Genomic DNA, 18,614 nt, shown 5'->3' with positions numbered 1-18,614 from the left:
TTTGCAATAGCTGGAGGCACACTGGTTGCAAAACACTGAGTTAGGTAACAAACTCTCAGTGTTTCGCAACCAGTGTGCCTTCAGATCTTGCAAAACGAAAACTCTCAGCATGCACTGACAGCCTAAGGGCATGCTGGCAGTGGTAGTTATGCAACAGCTGGAGGCACACTACTACAACTCCCAGCATGCCCTTTGGCTGTCCATGCTAAGAGAAAAAAATGTGCCTCCAGCTGTTGCATAACTATAACTCCCAGCATGCACAGACAGCCAAAGGGCATGCTTGGAGTTGTAGTTGTGCCTCCAGCTGTTGCATAACTACAACTCCCAGCAGGTCCATTGGCTGGACATGCTGGGAGTTGTTGCTAATCAACAGCAGGAGGCGAACAGGCCTCACCTCCAGCTGTAGCCTGCCGACTCTGCCGCCCCTGCCGTCACCACTCCTGCCACTGCAGCCGCCTGAAGGGACCCCCGCAGACTGCCGTACAGGTAAGGAGTCGATCGCTGCCCTGATCACCGCCCAGCAGGACAGTGATTGTTCGGTCATTCCGACCGATCACGTGATCGTGAGATGGCACCCAAGCCACCTCACTCCTGCTGGTAAAGGGTGATGGTTGCTGTCTCGGACAGCACCTATCACCCTTTTTATCTGGGCCACCAGAGACCCGGAATCACCACTTATCGCCAGGGGTTTGCACGGGGTGCCTGCTGAATGATTTCCTCCCGTTCCCTTCACCGCCTGGTTACCGGAAACGTCCAGGGTGTACAGGTACACCCTGGATCTTTAAGTCCCAGGACGCCAGAGTGTACCTGTACGCCCTGTGTGACTGTCCTGGACAGGTTAAAGAAATATAAAAACCTATTGATCAAAACACTTCCCCACAGATCTAATACTTTTTTTTTTTTCTTAAGAGCTTCATGTTTAGGAGCAGTTTTTAGTTTGACATGTAAACAGATGAATCCCTTCTGTACCAGTTCAACACCTTGTTCCCTCTATTTTATTCCACTCCCTGACTAAGAACACAAATATATTCACCTAAACCAAGCACATGTGTGTATCGGGAGGATGGGAGAAATCATTTGATATAGCTTGTATGGCTTACAGCCATAAAAGATGTATGGTACAAAACTAACTTTATAATTAATTAAATAAAAAATATTTGCAATAATGTAACCAAAACTTTATTAAAAGAGAATGTTGTCCCCCACAGAAGTGACATGGAGATAAATGACTTGCATTAGATATCTAGTGTACTGAACTGACATGTAAAATTTAGCACTGAGAGGGGATATGTGACATGGTAGAGAGGAAAGTGGCATGTACTTGGGATAAAAGGTTATTTTTACCTAGAAAGACACAGCATAGGCTTAACATATGAATTAACATAGGTCACTTGAATGGCCAGTGCCTTAAATGGTAGCTGTCACCATCAATGAAATTGAAAATGTTATAGATAAGCCTTTTTTCAATTACTTTTGTAATATATGTATTAATAAATTTTGTAACTTTATGTGTTATATGACCCCTAAAAATTTGGCCACCAGGGTTCCTCTTTCTGGTCCTGCCTGCAGTTCTACTAGCAGATGTCTCGTGCAGCAGCCTGGCAGAGACAAAAGTCATGCAGGTGGGGCCTCAGCTCAGCATAGTATATAGAATGTATATAGCTGAATATTCATCATTGTCGCCACTATATGAAAAGTTCTTTCTGAATCCTCCTAGGACGAGAGGAGGCATCTCCATAACATATAGTCACCGCCAATTGGTCACAGAATCATCTAGTTCGTCCTTTGTAACCTGCTGGGAGGAAGAACTGGGATTGCAGTTTACATCAGCTCAACTTGTTGCGCTCATGATCTAGAATCGCCCACAAGCTCTTATACAGGTGGTACTTTACCCTATGGAGACTGGCACTTATATACCCGACAATGTCTTCCACGTGTTGACGTAACTCTGCTGTGGGAACTTTACTCCATGTATGGTGGGATTGCATAGTCTTCAAGCCCTTTTGGGAATGGATAAATGATTTTCTGCAGTCTACCCATGCCTCCTCGATATCATGGGGCCCAGCCATAGCTTTATTATTTTTAGACTTGTCTTGCATACTGCCATAGCCCATAGGTGGAAATCCAAAGATCTTCCGTCCCTTGCGAAGATTATAAACAGTGTCCAACATAATTGCACCATGGAAAGTTTTATTGCAGCTAAACTGTTCAAGCAGGAGGACAATGCCCATTGGTGAACACACTGGCAATGCTCTATCCAGTAATGTAGGGATTAAATGGGAACTCTCAATCATTATGGTTCACATTCTATGGGTGAAGGTTCTATTTTAGATTTAGGTTTTGTTTTATACATAAGGGGCTTCCCTGTTCGGGTCCGAGTGGGCCACTTTCTTTCAAAATTTTCTCTCTTTTCTTCTAAATTCTAATTCCATATATACACACATATATATATATATATATATATATATATATATATATATATATATATAATGCTGGGCAATACTGGCCCTGGTGCAGCTTATATTATGTGTAATCTTTGAATTCTTTACTCATTTACTTTCACTCTGACACAATGTGGGCAACCTATGTTGTTAGGTTATTATCTGTTATTCCTGTATGTATGGTTTCACCGATTATAATTGAAACCCGTGCGTCTCTCAATGCATTTTGTGCTTCATTCAAAATAATGAACATACTTTTGAATAAAACAGAAAAAAAAACAGCTGAATATTCAGCTCCCTTTCCCTTTGAGCAGAGCTAGACTGTAGAGCAGGGTCTCCCAAACAAGGTGCCTCCAGCTGTTGCAAAAATACAAATCCTTGCATGCCTGAACAGCCAAAGGCTGCCCAGGCATGCTGGGAGTTGTAGTCTTGCAACAGCTGGAGGCACCCTGGTTGGAAAACACTGCTGTAGAGTCCTGATGCCTTCTGTGCATAGTGCTGAATATTGTGCTAAACAGTGTGCTGGATATTTTTGCTCTTTTTGCAGCTGCTGGGTAAAGCTGATACACAGTAGAGCTCAGTGCATAGAGCTAATGGGTGGTTTATCATGATGGAGGAGTGAACTGGGGGAATAATAGAAATTATCAAGATCATGACAGGTACTCTATTCACAAAACTCCTCATCTTCAGACCAGCTGAGGTCATCATCTGAGATTTCATCTACATCCTTCACCGGGGCTGCTGTAGGATCTGTTGGTTCTGTTTCATCTGTGATCTGTGGAACAGCCACTGAAAGCTCTAGTCTACCCCATGTCACAGGGTCAGATTTCTTAAGGGTGATCTCCACTTTATTGGGCAGCAAATTTACGAAGCAGCTTTTTGTGTCAATAACCTATGGAGCCAAAAGAACAAGTTTTAATATACAAAACATAAAGCCGCAAACCATGTTATGTGCTAACAATGACCAATGGAAAATTATATATTGTTTGCAGAAGAGATGATACATGACAGATCTATTGATTCATAAATGAATTAAACATGTGGTTACGTCATACTTACACCCCACAACTCCAACTGTTTTGTGAATTCCTTCTTTCCTTGAAAAACAACATGAATGTCCAACTATGAGGAAAAGAATAGTGGGTTATATTTATAAAATGCACATAGGTTAGCTTGGCTTTAACAACCTGCTTTATTAACAATCTATGGCCCTTGCCATATCTACCCCTTGTTCACTGAAAGAGTTACTGTCATTAGTAAGAAAATGTAAAAAAAAAATATTTATGTCAGTGTAGTGCCCTAAGACCTATGTGCATAATAATATGCATGTTTTTATGTCTAAAAAATACCTTTTGATCTATGTATTATTGTGTTTAGTCGTCTTGCACTTCTCTTGGATGCTGGGGGTATTTCTCCAGGAGCATGATAAGCTCCTCTCCTCCCCTCTCCCTTGTCATAAGTCTGTACAAACATATTTATATTTGCAAAGCTTTGTGCCTAAAGAGCATGCTCTATATAACGCTAATACAGCCATGTGAACCTATATGGTGCAAGTATAAAAGAAAAACCTGCATTTTGTGCCACAAATTTTTAACATTTTTACATTTGCAGAGCCTAGTGCCCAAAGTGCATGCTTTTTCTAACCCTAAAGCAGCCATGTGGAACCTATATGGTGCAAATACACAAGAAATAAGTTCATAGAATAACCAAAGAGAAACCATTTTGCATATAAATAGTTAATGAGCACCTTGTATTGCTTGCCAGTATGCATAGAAATGCTTCTCTTCTGAAAAGGCTGCAAGCTGTCTGGATCTCACATGTGTTCAGCTCACACTGGTGAAAAGCTGGATTATACACTGCACTTAGGCACAGCAGGGAGATAACCACACACCCCTACCCACAGAGAAATGGTCCAAAATATCTGGTTGCTGGACCAAAAAGACCATTGTTCATCTGCAAAATTAAAGAGACAGAGACCCCTAGTGGCTGATTTAAAAAAAAAAAAATCACATATTTAGCAATCACTTTTTTTTATGAAGTATATTAGAAAAATGCTTAGTATTAAATGAAAAAAAAAGTTCTTTATAAAGACAGTAAGGCTTTAAAACCTAAAGAAAGCATTACCCTAAGGTTGTGCACTAGAAGAAAACAAAGATCAACTAGCATTAGCATAAACCAAAAGCACACAGATTAAAATCAACATTTTTATTATAAAGATATACTGTGCATTCGGAAAGTCTTCAGACCTTTTACATTTTTTGATATTTTGTTATGTCGAGGCTTTGTGCTATAATCTAGCTTTTCTCCATCAATCTGCATTCAATACCCCACATTCAGAACATGAAATCACAATTGTAGAAATGTTTGCAATGGTCTTAAAAAGGAAAATTTCACATGGATTTAAGTATTCAGACCCTGTGCAGTGACACTTGAAATTTTGCGGTTTGAGATATTCGAGCTATTTCTACACCTTGATTAGAGTCACCTGTTGTCAAGTCAGCTGATTGAATATGATGTGGAAAGACACAGCCCTGTCTATATAAAAAGTCTCACAGCTGACAATGAATATCAGAGCAAAAACCATTAAAGGGGTACTCTGCCCCTAGACATCTTATCCCCTATCCAAGGATAGGGGATAAGATGTCTGATTGCGGGGTCCCAACGCAATCTCTCCTGCAGCCCCTAGTCATTTGCAGCACGGAGCCAAAGTTTGCTCCTTGCCTGACTCACGATACAGGGGCTGGCGGTTCATGATGTCACACCTGCCCCCTCATGATGTCCTGCCCCGCCCCTTTAATGCAAGTCTATGGGAGGGGGATGTCCATAGTCATGCCCCCTACCATAGACTTGCATTAAGGGGGCAGGGCTTAATGTCACGAGGGGGCGGGTCGTGACATCACAAACCGCCGGCCCCTGTATTGTGAGTCATCAGGCATGGAGCAAACTTCGGCTCCATGCTGCAGCTGACTAGGGGCTGCAGGAGAGATCGCAGGGGTCCCCAGCGACGGGACCCTCGCGACCAGACATCTGACAGGGGATAAGATGTCTAGGGACAGAGTAACCCTTTAAGGGGGAAAGAACTGCCTGTAGAGCCAGGGGTAGAATTCAGTCAGTTCCACCCAGTTTCCAGGAATTGGTTGTTAAAATAATAGCCTATTCAGTAAACCAGGAAGAAGCTGGATCCATGAACTGGTTCCCTGCCTCTATTCAATTGTAAATGCATCCTTAGGACGCGCTTACAATTGAATTATCAGTGGTCAGCGCTGTTACTCCCAGCACCAACACTCAGCACTCACTCCATGACATAGGCAGTGTTATTACATAATTACACTGCCAGCATTCATATTTAATTGCCAGACCTGGCTAGCAGAGGCCAGATCAGCACCCAATATAGACAGTGTGGGAGTGGAAGGTAGTTAAGTATCTTATCTACAAATGGGACATAGTGCATGGAATAAATTCATATATGGGCCACAGTGTATGGAAAAAAAATCATATATGGGGTACAAAATATATTTTATACATGGGGCACAGTGTATTCATTCATATATGGGGTACAGTATATTAAATTCATATATAGGGACAGTATATTAATACATTCTAATAGGGGCACAGTATATAATTCATATATGGAAGCACAGTGTATTAATTCATTTATGAAGGCACAGTGTATTAATCAATTTATGAGGGCACATGTAGTGCCGATATCGATAGTGGAAAGAACAACAGTCTACATGTCAGACACAGGTGCACACACAAAAACACTTTACCAAAGCTAAGTACATGTTACAGAAGCTGGATTTATCCCTGTAACCACCAACAGGTGGTAAAGGTTATAAACCTATACAGCATCCTACACAGATGGGATGAAATGTGTAATACAATGGTTACAGGCAGATATGCAACAAACAGACAAAATATTAAGGAGTATTTTATGTCAAAAGGGGTGTGACTACTAGGCTCTGGGAGGTGTGAGCCTGACTGCCACCCCCTCAGCCTTATATTCAGAGCCTAGCATCCACACCTTTTCAGTATAAAATTTCCACTCATAAACAAATAAATAAAATAAATTAAAAAAAAACACAACAAATACATGGCCTTAAATGGCAGGAGGTGCTCAACCCCTAATGCAGTTGTGCATATATATTGGGGGAGCAGATCCTACACTTGTGGAGGATTCCTGCAGCAGACCACAAATACCACAATGGCATCCTACACCAGATAAAAAGGTGTGGTTGTATAACACTTAGAATAATACAAAACAGGAATTTAGGTGCACTACTGTGGTAGATGTAAATAATGACATTGGCTATCCCTCAAAAATGATAGACATTAGCCAGTATATCCTTAGATGAAGGACATACCTGAGCCCGCACACTAATGGCAAGGTTTCTCAAGTGGCGCGGGACCTAACGCTAAACCTACCTGTGCCGTATGGGCAAAACCAGGGACCAGTGGGCAATTACGGCAGCATTAAGTCCGGCTCACAGACTGCTCCTGGGTTACCTCCAGTGCGGCTAGGCACACATACAATGGGAGGTGGGAGTGATGATACTAATGCGCCTGTATTATCACTATAGGTAGCATTAATTTGCACCTGTGAGGCCAGCAACATATCAGCCAATTTGGGTGAGGCTTATAGTCTTTTTCCCACCTCCAATTGTATGTGTGTGTAGCCACACTGGAGATAACCTGGGAGCAGTCTGTGAGCCAGAATTAATGCTGCCGTTATTGCCCACTGGCCCCTGGTTTTGCCCATACAGCACAGGTAGGTTTAGTGTTAGGTCCCGCGCCACTTGGGAAACCTTGGCGTTGGTGTGCGGGCTCTGGTGTGTCCTTCATATAAGGATATACTGGCTAATGTCTCAATTTTAACATCAGTTTTGAGGGTTAGCCAATGTTAAAGTTTCCACTCATCTGACAATTCAGGGAGAAATGCAGATAGTCCACTAAATAGAAAAATCCATATCTAGGAAATAGAAGGACATGGCTACAAAATAGAAACAGTGTTGGAAGAAGGGTTCAAGAAGCTACAAGATGTTACAAAACTCTTTTGTTTATACTGACCACAGGTTAAGAGCTGTAACACTGTGTCTTCTTAGATATCACGTTCCCTCTGCCTTTTGTCAGGGTGGGTTTTGCTTCTTCAAAATGTCTAAAACTCTCTAATATGTAAAAATACAAGCCTCCAAAGCTTTCCTTCACATTTCTTTCTACCTCTATAATCTCAATATATAATGTGTTAAACTAAATGTTTGGTGTCAGTTTTGATCTCTTACCTGGGTACGATTGGCAAGAACTTTTGTTAAATCCGGCAGAGCGGTTTTGGCATAAACAGTGATGACAACAAGACTGCTAGTCTGGTGCCAGTCATACCGACATGACACTTTCTGAAGAAATATAAAAAAAGAGTTAGAAACATTCTGCCCTCTACTATAGTAATTGTCTATTACTTTAGTAATATGACCATTTATATATTTTATAGGGCATGTATAAAATGCCATGTGTTTATTAGGTTGTAAAAGCAAATATCTGCTTACACGAGGAAGGTACCACATCTTAGTATACTCCTTTTTCTGAAGCATGTTTGAGAAAGGAGACAGACCCTGAAACATTACAAGGGGGAACATGTATCAAAGATTTTATCCCCGTTTTGTGTGTATTTTTTTGCGCAAAATTTGGCGCAAGCCCCTTTTTTTGCGCATTTTTTTGCACACGTTTTGGTAGAGCATGTCCTCCAGATGTGGCTGAATCGCGTCGTACCTTGGAGGGACAACTATAGTACGCATGGATTTATTAACTGCGTACTTTTCCTTTACACCAAAAATTTTGCCGCAAGAGCTGTTTTTTTGCGCAAACATAAGCCGTCTTGGACTTAACGTAGCAAGATGCTCTAAATCATTGATTCTATTTTCCAAAGAGTGGATTGAGGAGATTACTATATTTACCCGCAATATATGAAGCGCATTGCGCTTGATTGATAAATTTAGCGCTTCTGAACATAATTTAGAATTCGGGAAAAATAATGATACATGTCCCCCAAGGAGTATACAGAGATGGGGTTTCTTCCTTGGGAGAACTAAATCCCTGGGTGATTGTGAGGTTTTCAAATATAATATATTCATGTACTGTTTTCAGAGAAATGTTCAGAAAAAAAAAAAAAATATTAAAAGTTTGAGAATGCATTTGTTCATTTGAGTATTCTTTAATACAACAGGCAACTGAAAATACCCACTGTTTTTCGTGTACTAAAACAAAGGCTTCAAATGCCATTGTAAACAACTTCCTATGGGAATTAAATTTTCTATCCATCTCTTACTTGCTTCTCAGGTGGCTGCACCCACAGATGTGTCCCAGTGCTGCATCCTTTCTGTTCCAAAAACTCATTGAAGTCACTTGTTTTTATAGCACAGCAGGACCAGTACTTCATCCTGCAAATAATCCACCAAAGACAGCTGTGTATTATGTAACTCAATAATGCTTGTTTAACACATAGTATTTTGGTCAGTAGTTTATCCTTATTTCGGGGCTCACTTAGGTCAGTATTTGGTTCTCCAGTATATGTAGTACAGTATTTTGCCAAGTGGAGTGAGTGGAATTGACTCAGAGGAAAGAGTTGCAACTTTTTTCTGTGTTTTAAGCCCACTCCTGGTTTTTGATTAAAAAAAATGATCAAATGAGCTGCAAAATACGGACCAAATACTGATGAAATACTATGTGTAAACCCAACCCAAGAGATATTCAGTTCTTCAAAGTAATGTACTAAACCCTACACAAAATGGGGCACACATGCATACAATAGGTTCACAACACAAATATACTGGAAATAGTAGGGTTCCCAGGACAGAGAACCACACAATAAACATTGGTTTGCCCTCCAGGGTGAAGGAAAGAGGTCTCTGAAAGTGAACTCTATAAATAGAAAGAACAAGTCTACAGATATCTTAATGACCAAAAGTAAATGAAATGAGGAAAATAAATATATATTTCAAGCATTTGGTGATCTAATGTAATAAAATAATAATAATAGTTTTAATGAAAACACTTATTTATTTTATTTTATCAATGCTGCCAAATAACATTTGCTTATAAAATGCTTCTAGTCCTTCTGGATAACTTTATCCCTTTTGTACAAAACACTGACACATTACATTACATTGTAATTACATTACATTACATTACTGACACATTTTTTTTTGTAAAGAAAAGTTGCATGATTGGTTGTAGGGAAGAATTCTACAGTCAGCATGCAACCTTCTGGTTGCTATTTTTCAACATTAGAAAGCCCCTATATTTTATTTTGTGGTTTACTGAAAGGGAAACTGTCATCAGTTTCACTTGAACTAACCTGTTGGTACAGGTGTATAGTGTGGGTGACACTGTTGATGGCAATACTTACCTGTCCCAGATCAGTAGTCCCGTTGGCCAGTTATCTCCCTCGTTTGGGCCATAGACTTGGTGTGTGGGTGGAGATTCAGGAGCATGCTGATGCAATTGCTGCTGTTTCCCCAAGCCTGTTTGCAGCTGGACCCCGTGAAGAAGCAGCAGTGGTAGTGCCTGTGTACTTCTGAAGCTCCCTTGCACACCAAGCCTGCCACCCAAATGAGCAACAGGACTACTGATCAGGGACAGGTAAGTATCATTATCATCAGTGTCACCCACACTACACGCCAATAGGTTAGTGTGGGTGAAACTTATACCAGTTTGCTTTAAAGAACAAAATCGATGTATGTCTAAACATGTCTAAGCATAATTAACCTGAAAATAGATTTTAATTTTAATGCTAGAAACAAAAAACTGCGTATGACCAAACATAATTCCCATGGGATACATAAATTCAACACATTGGCCTAAATTTTTCAATCTGTCTGAGACAAACACTGAGTGATTTTCCTACAGCAACCAGCAATCACAGCCCAGCATTAATATGTTAATGAGCTCTGGTAAAATGAAAGCTTAGTTGTAATTGGTTGCTACAGAAAAAAAACTTAACAGTTTTAGTCTCTGAAAGGTTCATACATTTGGGTCATTAAAGGGGTTTTCTCAGGGCTTGATCATAATTAAGGAGAGTGGAGGAGAACCCTTGGAATAAATTAAAATTGTGGTTACTAAATTCCTGCTTTCACCCTACAAAAAGAAATTAGAAGGCCATCTATGCATTGGCAGGTTATTCCTCCGTTAGTTTACGTTTTTTGTTTTTGTCCAGACACAAGGAGAGGGTGGGTTGGTATGGGGGGTTATGGATAATTTTATGTAAAACCACCAAACAACAAAAGGCAATGAAAAAAAATCAAGGAAATTGAGCCATCCAATGTTTATACATACAGATTACCCCAAAGAGAATGGCACAGATAACAGTTTATTAAAGGGGTATTCCAGGCCAAAACTTTTTTTATATATATATCAACTGGCTCTGGAAAGTTAAACAGATTTGTAAATTACTTCTATTAAAAAATCTTAATCCTTCCAATAGTTATTAGCTTCTGAAGTTGAGTTGTTGTTTTCTGTCTAACTGCTCTCTGATGACTCACATCCCGGGAGCTGTGCAGTTCCTATGGGGATATTCTCCGATCATGCACAGCTCCCCGGATGTGACTTCATCATTGAGCAGTTAGACAGAAAACTTCAGAAGCTAATAACTATTGGAAGGATTAAGATTTTTTAATAGAAGTAATTTACAAATTTGTTTAACTTTCCGGAGCCAGTTGATATATATAAAAAAAAGGTTTTGCCTGGAATACCCCTAATCAAACAACATGATACTTTATGAGGTAAATACAATAGCACAAGTAAAAAACATCAGCATCCCTCTCCCACCCACTAAAAAACACAACACTCTCAGGAGGGAAATATTAAATACAAGAATTACATCCACCTAATTCTCGTATTTAATATTTCCCTCTTGAGAGTGTTGTATTTTTTAGCGGGTGGGAGAGGGATGCTGATGTTTTTTACTTGTGCTATTGTATTTTCCTAATAAAGTATCATGTTGTTTGATTAATATACTGTTATCCGTGCCATTTTCATTGGGGGTAATGATCTTATGTATGTTGATGGAATGTGAAGTGGGCAAGTACTCCAGGTTTTGTATGTATTTAGCAAAAAATTTATAAAAAAATAAATAAAAAAGGGTTTTTCCAAAAAATGAAACCCTTTTTTTAACTATCTAATAAATGAAAATGTTTTGGTTAATACAGTTATTTTGGTACTTTATTGTGGTCTTTATTCTTTCCTACTGCAACTGATGCACACAATCTACTCTTTTGTTTTTACTGCCCTACTTCATGCCTAGTGTACACCCTGTAATGGTTTCCGGTTCCTCCTGTACATTCTAGCTTGGAATTCAGACAGCTCTATCTTCCTCTCACAGCAATATCTGGACTATAACCCCACCCACTACACCCACAGGATTTTCCCGCATTGTGGGGGGTAAATAGAACTAGAGGGTATGGCAGCAACATAAAGTCTGTTACAGGATATACAATAGACAGAAAGTGGGGCATCAATAGAAAGTGAGGCAGTGTTTGCATCAGAACCAGAAAGAAAGCATGAAAGCCCACAGAAAGACTATAAAATAACTTTACCAAGCTAACATTAATGCTTATAAAGAAATATAAAATCCCATCCCTTCCCCAATATCGCGCCACACCCCTACTCTTCAATTCCCTGGTTGAACTTGATGGACATATGTCTTTTTTCAACCATACTAACTATGTAACTATGTTCATTGATTAGATAGCTGAAAATTGGTTACATCATAGGAAAACCCCTGAAAGGATCTCTAGTAAGAATGAAACCAATCCAGAATAATGTAAAGCAAATAGTTTGAAGAAGAAACTTAGGCCAAGGCTGCAAGCACACCCCATTTGTCCCCATAAGGTTCCCCTATGGCACTATAATATGAAGATAATCAGATCCAATAATATATTGCATGCTACAGTACTTTCATACAGAAACGCCTATGACTGCTATGGGTGCCATATTAAATCTCCGGTAACCCCAGTAGACGATGAATGGAGTCTCAGTTTGCATGCATAACTTCAGCTCCATTCTGACGGGGAAATTTGGAACCCCTGTTCTGGAGATTGAAGAAGGTCCCAGCAGTTGATCATACACGTATCCCCTATCCTGTACATAACAGATATGCCTTAATAATGAGGCAACCCCTTAGGGTTTATCTGAACAATAAAGAGATGCTGCATGTTGCAATTAAAAATTAAAAATGTTTACAGATCTATTGTCCCATCTATATGGACACTGTTCGTGCACTGCTTAGACTATCTATATCATATGCAAACAAGACCCTTTGAATAAAAGATAAAATAAAGATGTTTTTTATTTTGAATTAATAAAATAAGAATATGTCTTACCCTTCATGAAACACTGGCACTCCAGGGTGATATACACAGTTTTCTACTTCATTTTCTGGCCCTTGATAGATCTGTATAAGAAGACCACAGGACATCCCTTGTTCATTTCCTGTATAACAGTGTTTTTTTGGTATAAGAGGATTATAACTACTTACCACTTTACATCCTGAGTGCTTACATCTTGTCCCTAATAATGTTACTGTAGTGTTAACTGATACAAAAGAGAAATGTCATCAGTTGTACAGCTTTACAGAAATTCTGATATTATCCATACATCTGATGTTCCCATATACTTTACTGACCTTGTTTTTCTGATTCTTTACTTGATTCCAATGTCAGCTTTTCAATTTCTTGTTCAAGTGATCGAGACACTTTGAGCACAAGAGGAGTCATCTGTTCCTGTGTCCTGGAAGCAACCAAAATGACCAGAATAGCATTTCACACATTTGGAATAATTTCTGTTCTCAGTTCTATTTTAATTATATAGAGGCTAAAGCCAGTCCTAGTGTGCAATCTGCTGATACATCTTATAGTGGCCATACACTTTAAAAGCTGTCAGATTAATGTATCTCTCCCAACCCTCCATATACATGAACATTTGGCAATGCCGAACGTTCATGTGTTCTTAATGGAATGGGAAGGGTAAGCCGCAGCCATATAGCTCTGACAGTGGCTTATATGTCCCAGAACAGTGGGATCAGGCAGGTAAAACATGCCTGACCCTTCTTTCTTCTGACATCATCTGTTGGGCAAAAGTCCACAGGAAACTACATACTTTGGACTAAAGTCGACCGCATCCACCAACTGTCTAAAGTATATGGGAACTTTAGACAGCTGTTAGGCAATTATTTATTCAGCAGGCAGATATTCCTCCTTATTCATTACTCACATGTTTTCTTGGGCATCTTGAAGACTTTATCCCTTTACTATGTGTAGTAAGCAAACCCAATGAATTTTGAACTATATATTTAGGTCACACTGACTCAACAGTTAAAATGAACAATAAAATACTTGTTCACTTTTTAGAGGCAAGGAAATAAATATTTACTTCATATGCAGCAAAAGGATCTCTCCACAGCACACAATCCAGTTCATTCAGTGCAAAAAAGTAGATTTATTTTTATAAGAAAAAACTAGTGTTACAATAGCAAGCAACATTTCAACCAGCTCCCCTGGTAGTTATCAAGCAGTGAACAAACATATACAAGCATAGGGGTATTAATCTAGTACGAAATAGTAAAATCAATTAAAATAGTATCATAGTGTATATTACAATTCATATCAATATATGCAGTGTTACATGATCATATAAAGTGACTTGTGCAAATAATCCGTGCATTAAAAATCTAATCATAATAAAAATTACTCTGCCAACATAATCATAAATAATTCCCACCATGTAACCTGTAAAACCACATTAGCATGCGTGCATACCCTGAGATGATGTCACAAGTAGAAACTGCATCTAGCCAAACAGCTCTATTGTGTTTTAAATACATATTTATTGGATTTTTCCTTACAAATAACATTACAACACAGAAATAATGAAAGGGAAAAAATCTCCATGTATGTAATAAGATTTTTTGGTTCAGCTATATTTTCAGTTTTGGTGTATATTACTGTAGCAATTCAAATATGACCACATTGCTGGGATACCGTAAAATAAGGAAACACTAGCATCAGTAAACTCGTGGTGAGGGTTAGTTTCAATTGTGACTACTTTTATAAGTAACGGAAGCCTAGAACCAATGATTCCTATTTTGTATGTTTATAGCTCTATTGTGTATCGAGGCTTGTATAGTAAACAATTATGTTTTGTTAATTGGCAAATTTTCTGTTCAAAAGCAGGGCAGTAATGTAGCACCAACATTTATATGGCATTCCTAGAGAAGACATCAATCTATATTTCCCACCACTTCAGGCATGTCCTGAAGAGGTGGAGATACATTGATGACGTCTTCCTAGTGTGGACAGGTGAGAAGACTGAGTGAAGGGAGGTGCAGGTGGGAACAATAATTAAGGGCGTACTGGCCCTTTAAATCTTAAAGCCCCAATGCGCGTGTGCCCTAGGGGGCTGGGGGCACGCACGCCGGCGCTGAGAGAGCACAGAAGGGACAGTGAAGAGCGGAGGTAAGTGACGGGCTGGGATTTGCATTCGGGCGCGTCCCGCAATGCGAATCCTGGCCCTGCCGGCTGAGGAGGAGGGAGAAGGAAAGCGCTAACAGCCAGCGTGTCTGGCCTGAACGCAGATCGTAACAGTTACTTTCACTGTGTGATGATGGTCTTTATGACAGCCGATACACAATAGAGCTGATTGCCTAGATGTACTTCCTACTTGTGACATGTGCACATGCTAATGGAGTTTGTATAATCTATTCGATGACTGCATCATTCCCCTCCCTTTTTGCAATCAATGTTTACAGGTTACACGTGGTGAATTATTTATAATTATGTCAGCAGAGTAATTTTATTATGAATTGATTGATTTTAATGAACGGATTATTTGCACAAGTCATTTTATATGATAATCATATAACACTGCATATATTGACATGAATTTTAATATACACTATGATGCTTTATTTTTGTAATTTTGAGTAATTGATTTACCATTGGAACTAAATTAGTACCCCTATATATGTATCCTCTTGTTTGCGCCCTGCTTGATAATAACCAGGTGAGCTGGTTGAAATGTAGCTTGCTATGACTAGTTTTTTCTTATTGAATAAAACCACTTTTTTGCACTGAATGCACTGGATTGTCTGCTGCGGAGAGATCCTTTTGCTTTATTTTAAGCTTGAGTTTTTTCTAAGCTCCAGAATCTGCTTTGCACCATGCACTTTAGATAATTTGAACTGGTTGTGCTTCTTTTCTACATTTTACTTCATATGCAGTTAGAAAGCAGATAGATACTTGTGAAACAATATAGTCATTTTTGTATTTATATACCAATAGTTCCAAATGAAGAACATTTGTCCTCCAATCATTGATTGATTTTGGGGATTGGCCGAACCTGTCAACTTCAGTGAGAACAAATGTCTACAGTGCATGGGGCCTCCCGACTCTCCGTTAATAGATTATATTGGCAAAGAGAGGGACATGGAATGTTGAAATTTCAACTGCCCGACCCTTTTGTTCTCAGAGAGATAAGACACCACTAGAGCTGTCTGTCAGTGACTACCCCTCCTCCTCTTAGTAAAAATGAACGATTAGTATTGCTGAATGCTCATGTGTATAAGGTGGTCAGGAGAGATCACTGTCTGCCGAATTAATGTTTGGTCAACAGCTATTAATCCCTTAAGGACTGAGCGTTCTTCCGTTCTTGCACTTTCGTTCTTTCCTCCTTACATTTTAAAAATCATAACCTTTCAATTTTGCACCTAAAAATCCATATGATAACTTATTGTTTGCACCACCAATTCTACTTTATAATGACATCAGTCATTTTACCCACAAATCTACAGCAAAGCCAAAAAAAAATTATAATAATTGTGCGACAAAATTGAAGAAAATACGCCATTATGTCAATTTTGGAGGCTTCCGTTTCTACACAGTACATTTTTCAGTAAAAATTATACCTTCTCTTTATTCTGTAGGTCCATACCATTAAAATGATACCCTGCTTTTTTTGTCTTACTTCTGGAAAAAAATTACTACTACATGCACGAAAATGAATACGTTTAAAATTGTCATTTTCTGACCCCTATAACTTTTTTATTTTTCCATTTAAGGGGCAGTATGAGGGCTCATTTTTTGCACCGTGATCTGAAGATTTTATCAGTACCATTTTTGTGATCACTTTTTATAACATTTTTTATGGTAAAGTGACCAAAAATACGCTATTTTGGACTTTGGAATTTTTTTGCGCCTACACCATTGACCGTGCAGTTTAATTAATTATATATTTTTATAGTTTGGACATTTACGCATGCGGCGATACCATATATGTTTATTTCTTATTAACACAGTTTTTTTTATGGGAAAAGGGGGATGATTCAAACTTTTATTAGGGAAGGGGTTATAACATGCATTTTACAGATTGCAGGCACTGATCAATGCTATGTCATAGCTTAGCATTGATCAGTGTTATCGCCGCTTGATTGCTCTTGCCTGGATCTCAGGCACGGAGCAGTCGTTCACAGAGGAGGCAGGTAAAGGACCCTCCTCGTGCGTCCTAGCTGATCCGCGGTGGTCCCGATCAGCCCGACTGAGCTGCCAGGAAGCTTTTACTTAAGACACAGCAATCAACTTTGATCGCTACGTCTAAAGAGTTAATGCCGGACATCTGCCTGAACGGCGATGTCCGGCATTAGCCACGGGTCCTGGCTGCTGATAGCAGCCGGGAACGTGCGGGTATGATGCTCCTGAGCTCGCTCATAACCCTGTCATGCTGCAGCGCCATTTATAAACGGCATTTTGAGGCAAGGGGTTAAAGGTGTTTTATTACCCAGATGCATCTAATATAAAAAGAAATATATTTGTAAGTGTTATAGGGGGTCATTTATCAATGTTTGCTTATGTATTCTTTTTTAGTAACTTTTTCCTTACAATTTTTTTTTGCTTATGTGCGACTAATTTATCAACTGGTTGCAGCCAGTTGGTAAAATTTGTTGCACATAAGCAATTTTTTTTTTGCTTTGGTAGTGGATTTTTCTACTCTAGGTTTTAGCTGGAGTTAGTTTAGTAGGTTTTTTCATGCAATGCGACTTTTTCCCAGCTTCCGCACTTGATAAATCTCTGACCACTGCAAGTCAAAAATCACTTTTTGCTTTGGTAAGCAAGTTCCTTTTTTTTTTTTGCTTAGGGCACTTCAAAACTCAAAAAGTCACATAAAAAGTCACACAAAAAAATAGAGTAGTTGCAACATTTTTACTACCGTTTTAAGCAAAAAGAAAAACTACTACTGTTCCCATAATGTTTAGCATTTACAAACAATCCTATTTTCTTGTCAGAAATACATAACACACTACAGGATTGGTCATTACCTTGGTCTCTCTTTTTGCATCTTTTCGGCAGATTTGGGACCTTGCACAATGATTTCTGTACATGTTTTTGACCCTGGACTGTCAGTTGCAGTTTTACTTCCACTAATATCAGGTTTTAATTGTTCAGGTGGTTTCTCATTGCTGTGAAAGCCTTTGGTGCAGCCCTGCAAGAGAGACACAAAAAGATAAGAAAACCAAGGAAAAAAGCTATGCGTACGGTATAATAAAAGGGTTCTGAGGACTCAGCAAACATAAGAAAGAATGGCACAAACATATTTAATCCACAGGTGCCATGGGTGATTGAAACATCTGAATACTCCCTAGATTTGGGGTGAATCCTTTCTATTTCCTAAGTCTTACATAACAGATCACATGATCCGTTGCATTTCATCTTAGTAAAGTTGGTGAAGAAAACCAGTATATATTTACATCCTGACTGCCCCATGGCTCTCCCATACAGTTCCCCAAATTGTTAAATAACCATTGGCCCCCCTGTATTCTGCAGTGCACCAATTCTTACTATCTAACAGTAATATTTTTCTCTTTCATTTGTGTGATGTAGTAGTAAACTAATATTTATTCCCAGGGTTTATATTACCTGAGAGCATTGCCTGTAGTGTGATTTACAATGTATTATAGAAGCACTACAAGATTTTGATTATTTTTGCTTTCATAGTGATTGAATAAAGAATAACATAGTGGTTCATGTGTATGCCTTGTGCTTACCTGTTTTAACTGATTTGGTAGACATGTGTTCAGCTCCATATTGAATGTAAACCCATCACTAAAATCACTAGAAAATGCTGCCTAAATTCTCC

At 39.1% G+C, this 18,614-nt stretch overlaps 1 protein-coding gene across 3 annotated transcripts in view; it reads right to left on the bottom strand.

Annotated features, from left to right (window-relative positions):
- Positions 1 to 2,898: 2,898 nt before the first annotated feature.
- ITGB1BP2 (integrin subunit beta 1 binding protein 2) overlaps positions 2,899 to 18,614 on the bottom strand; it is a 63,447-nt gene continuing 47,731 nt past the window's right edge. For all 3 annotated transcript variants that reach the window (XM_056538838.1, XM_056538837.1, XM_056538836.1), the window contains exons 5-12: positions 17,797 to 17,960; positions 13,114 to 13,217; positions 12,967 to 13,022; positions 12,812 to 12,882; positions 8,761 to 8,872; positions 7,721 to 7,831; positions 3,501 to 3,563; positions 2,899 to 3,333 (exon numbers count right to left, since the gene is read on the bottom strand). In XM_056538838.1, the coding sequence (XP_056394813.1) occupies positions 3,106 to 3,333; positions 3,501 to 3,563; positions 7,721 to 7,831; positions 8,761 to 8,872; positions 12,812 to 12,882; positions 12,967 to 13,022; positions 13,114 to 13,217; positions 17,797 to 17,960 (909 nt within the window). In that variant the 3' untranslated portion in view covers positions 2,899 to 3,105. The remainder of the gene's footprint in view (positions 3,334 to 3,500; positions 3,564 to 7,720; positions 7,832 to 8,760; positions 8,873 to 12,811; positions 12,883 to 12,966; positions 13,023 to 13,113; positions 13,218 to 17,796; positions 17,961 to 18,614) is intronic.

Source organism: Hyla sarda, chromosome 9 (assembly GCF_029499605.1).
Source record: "Hyla sarda isolate aHylSar1 chromosome 9, aHylSar1.hap1, whole genome shotgun sequence".
NCBI lineage: Eukaryota > Metazoa > Chordata > Amphibia > Anura > Hylidae > Hyla > Hyla sarda.
Note: the sequence above shows the minus strand (reverse complement) of the source record. Positions and strands in the feature narration are given on the sequence as shown.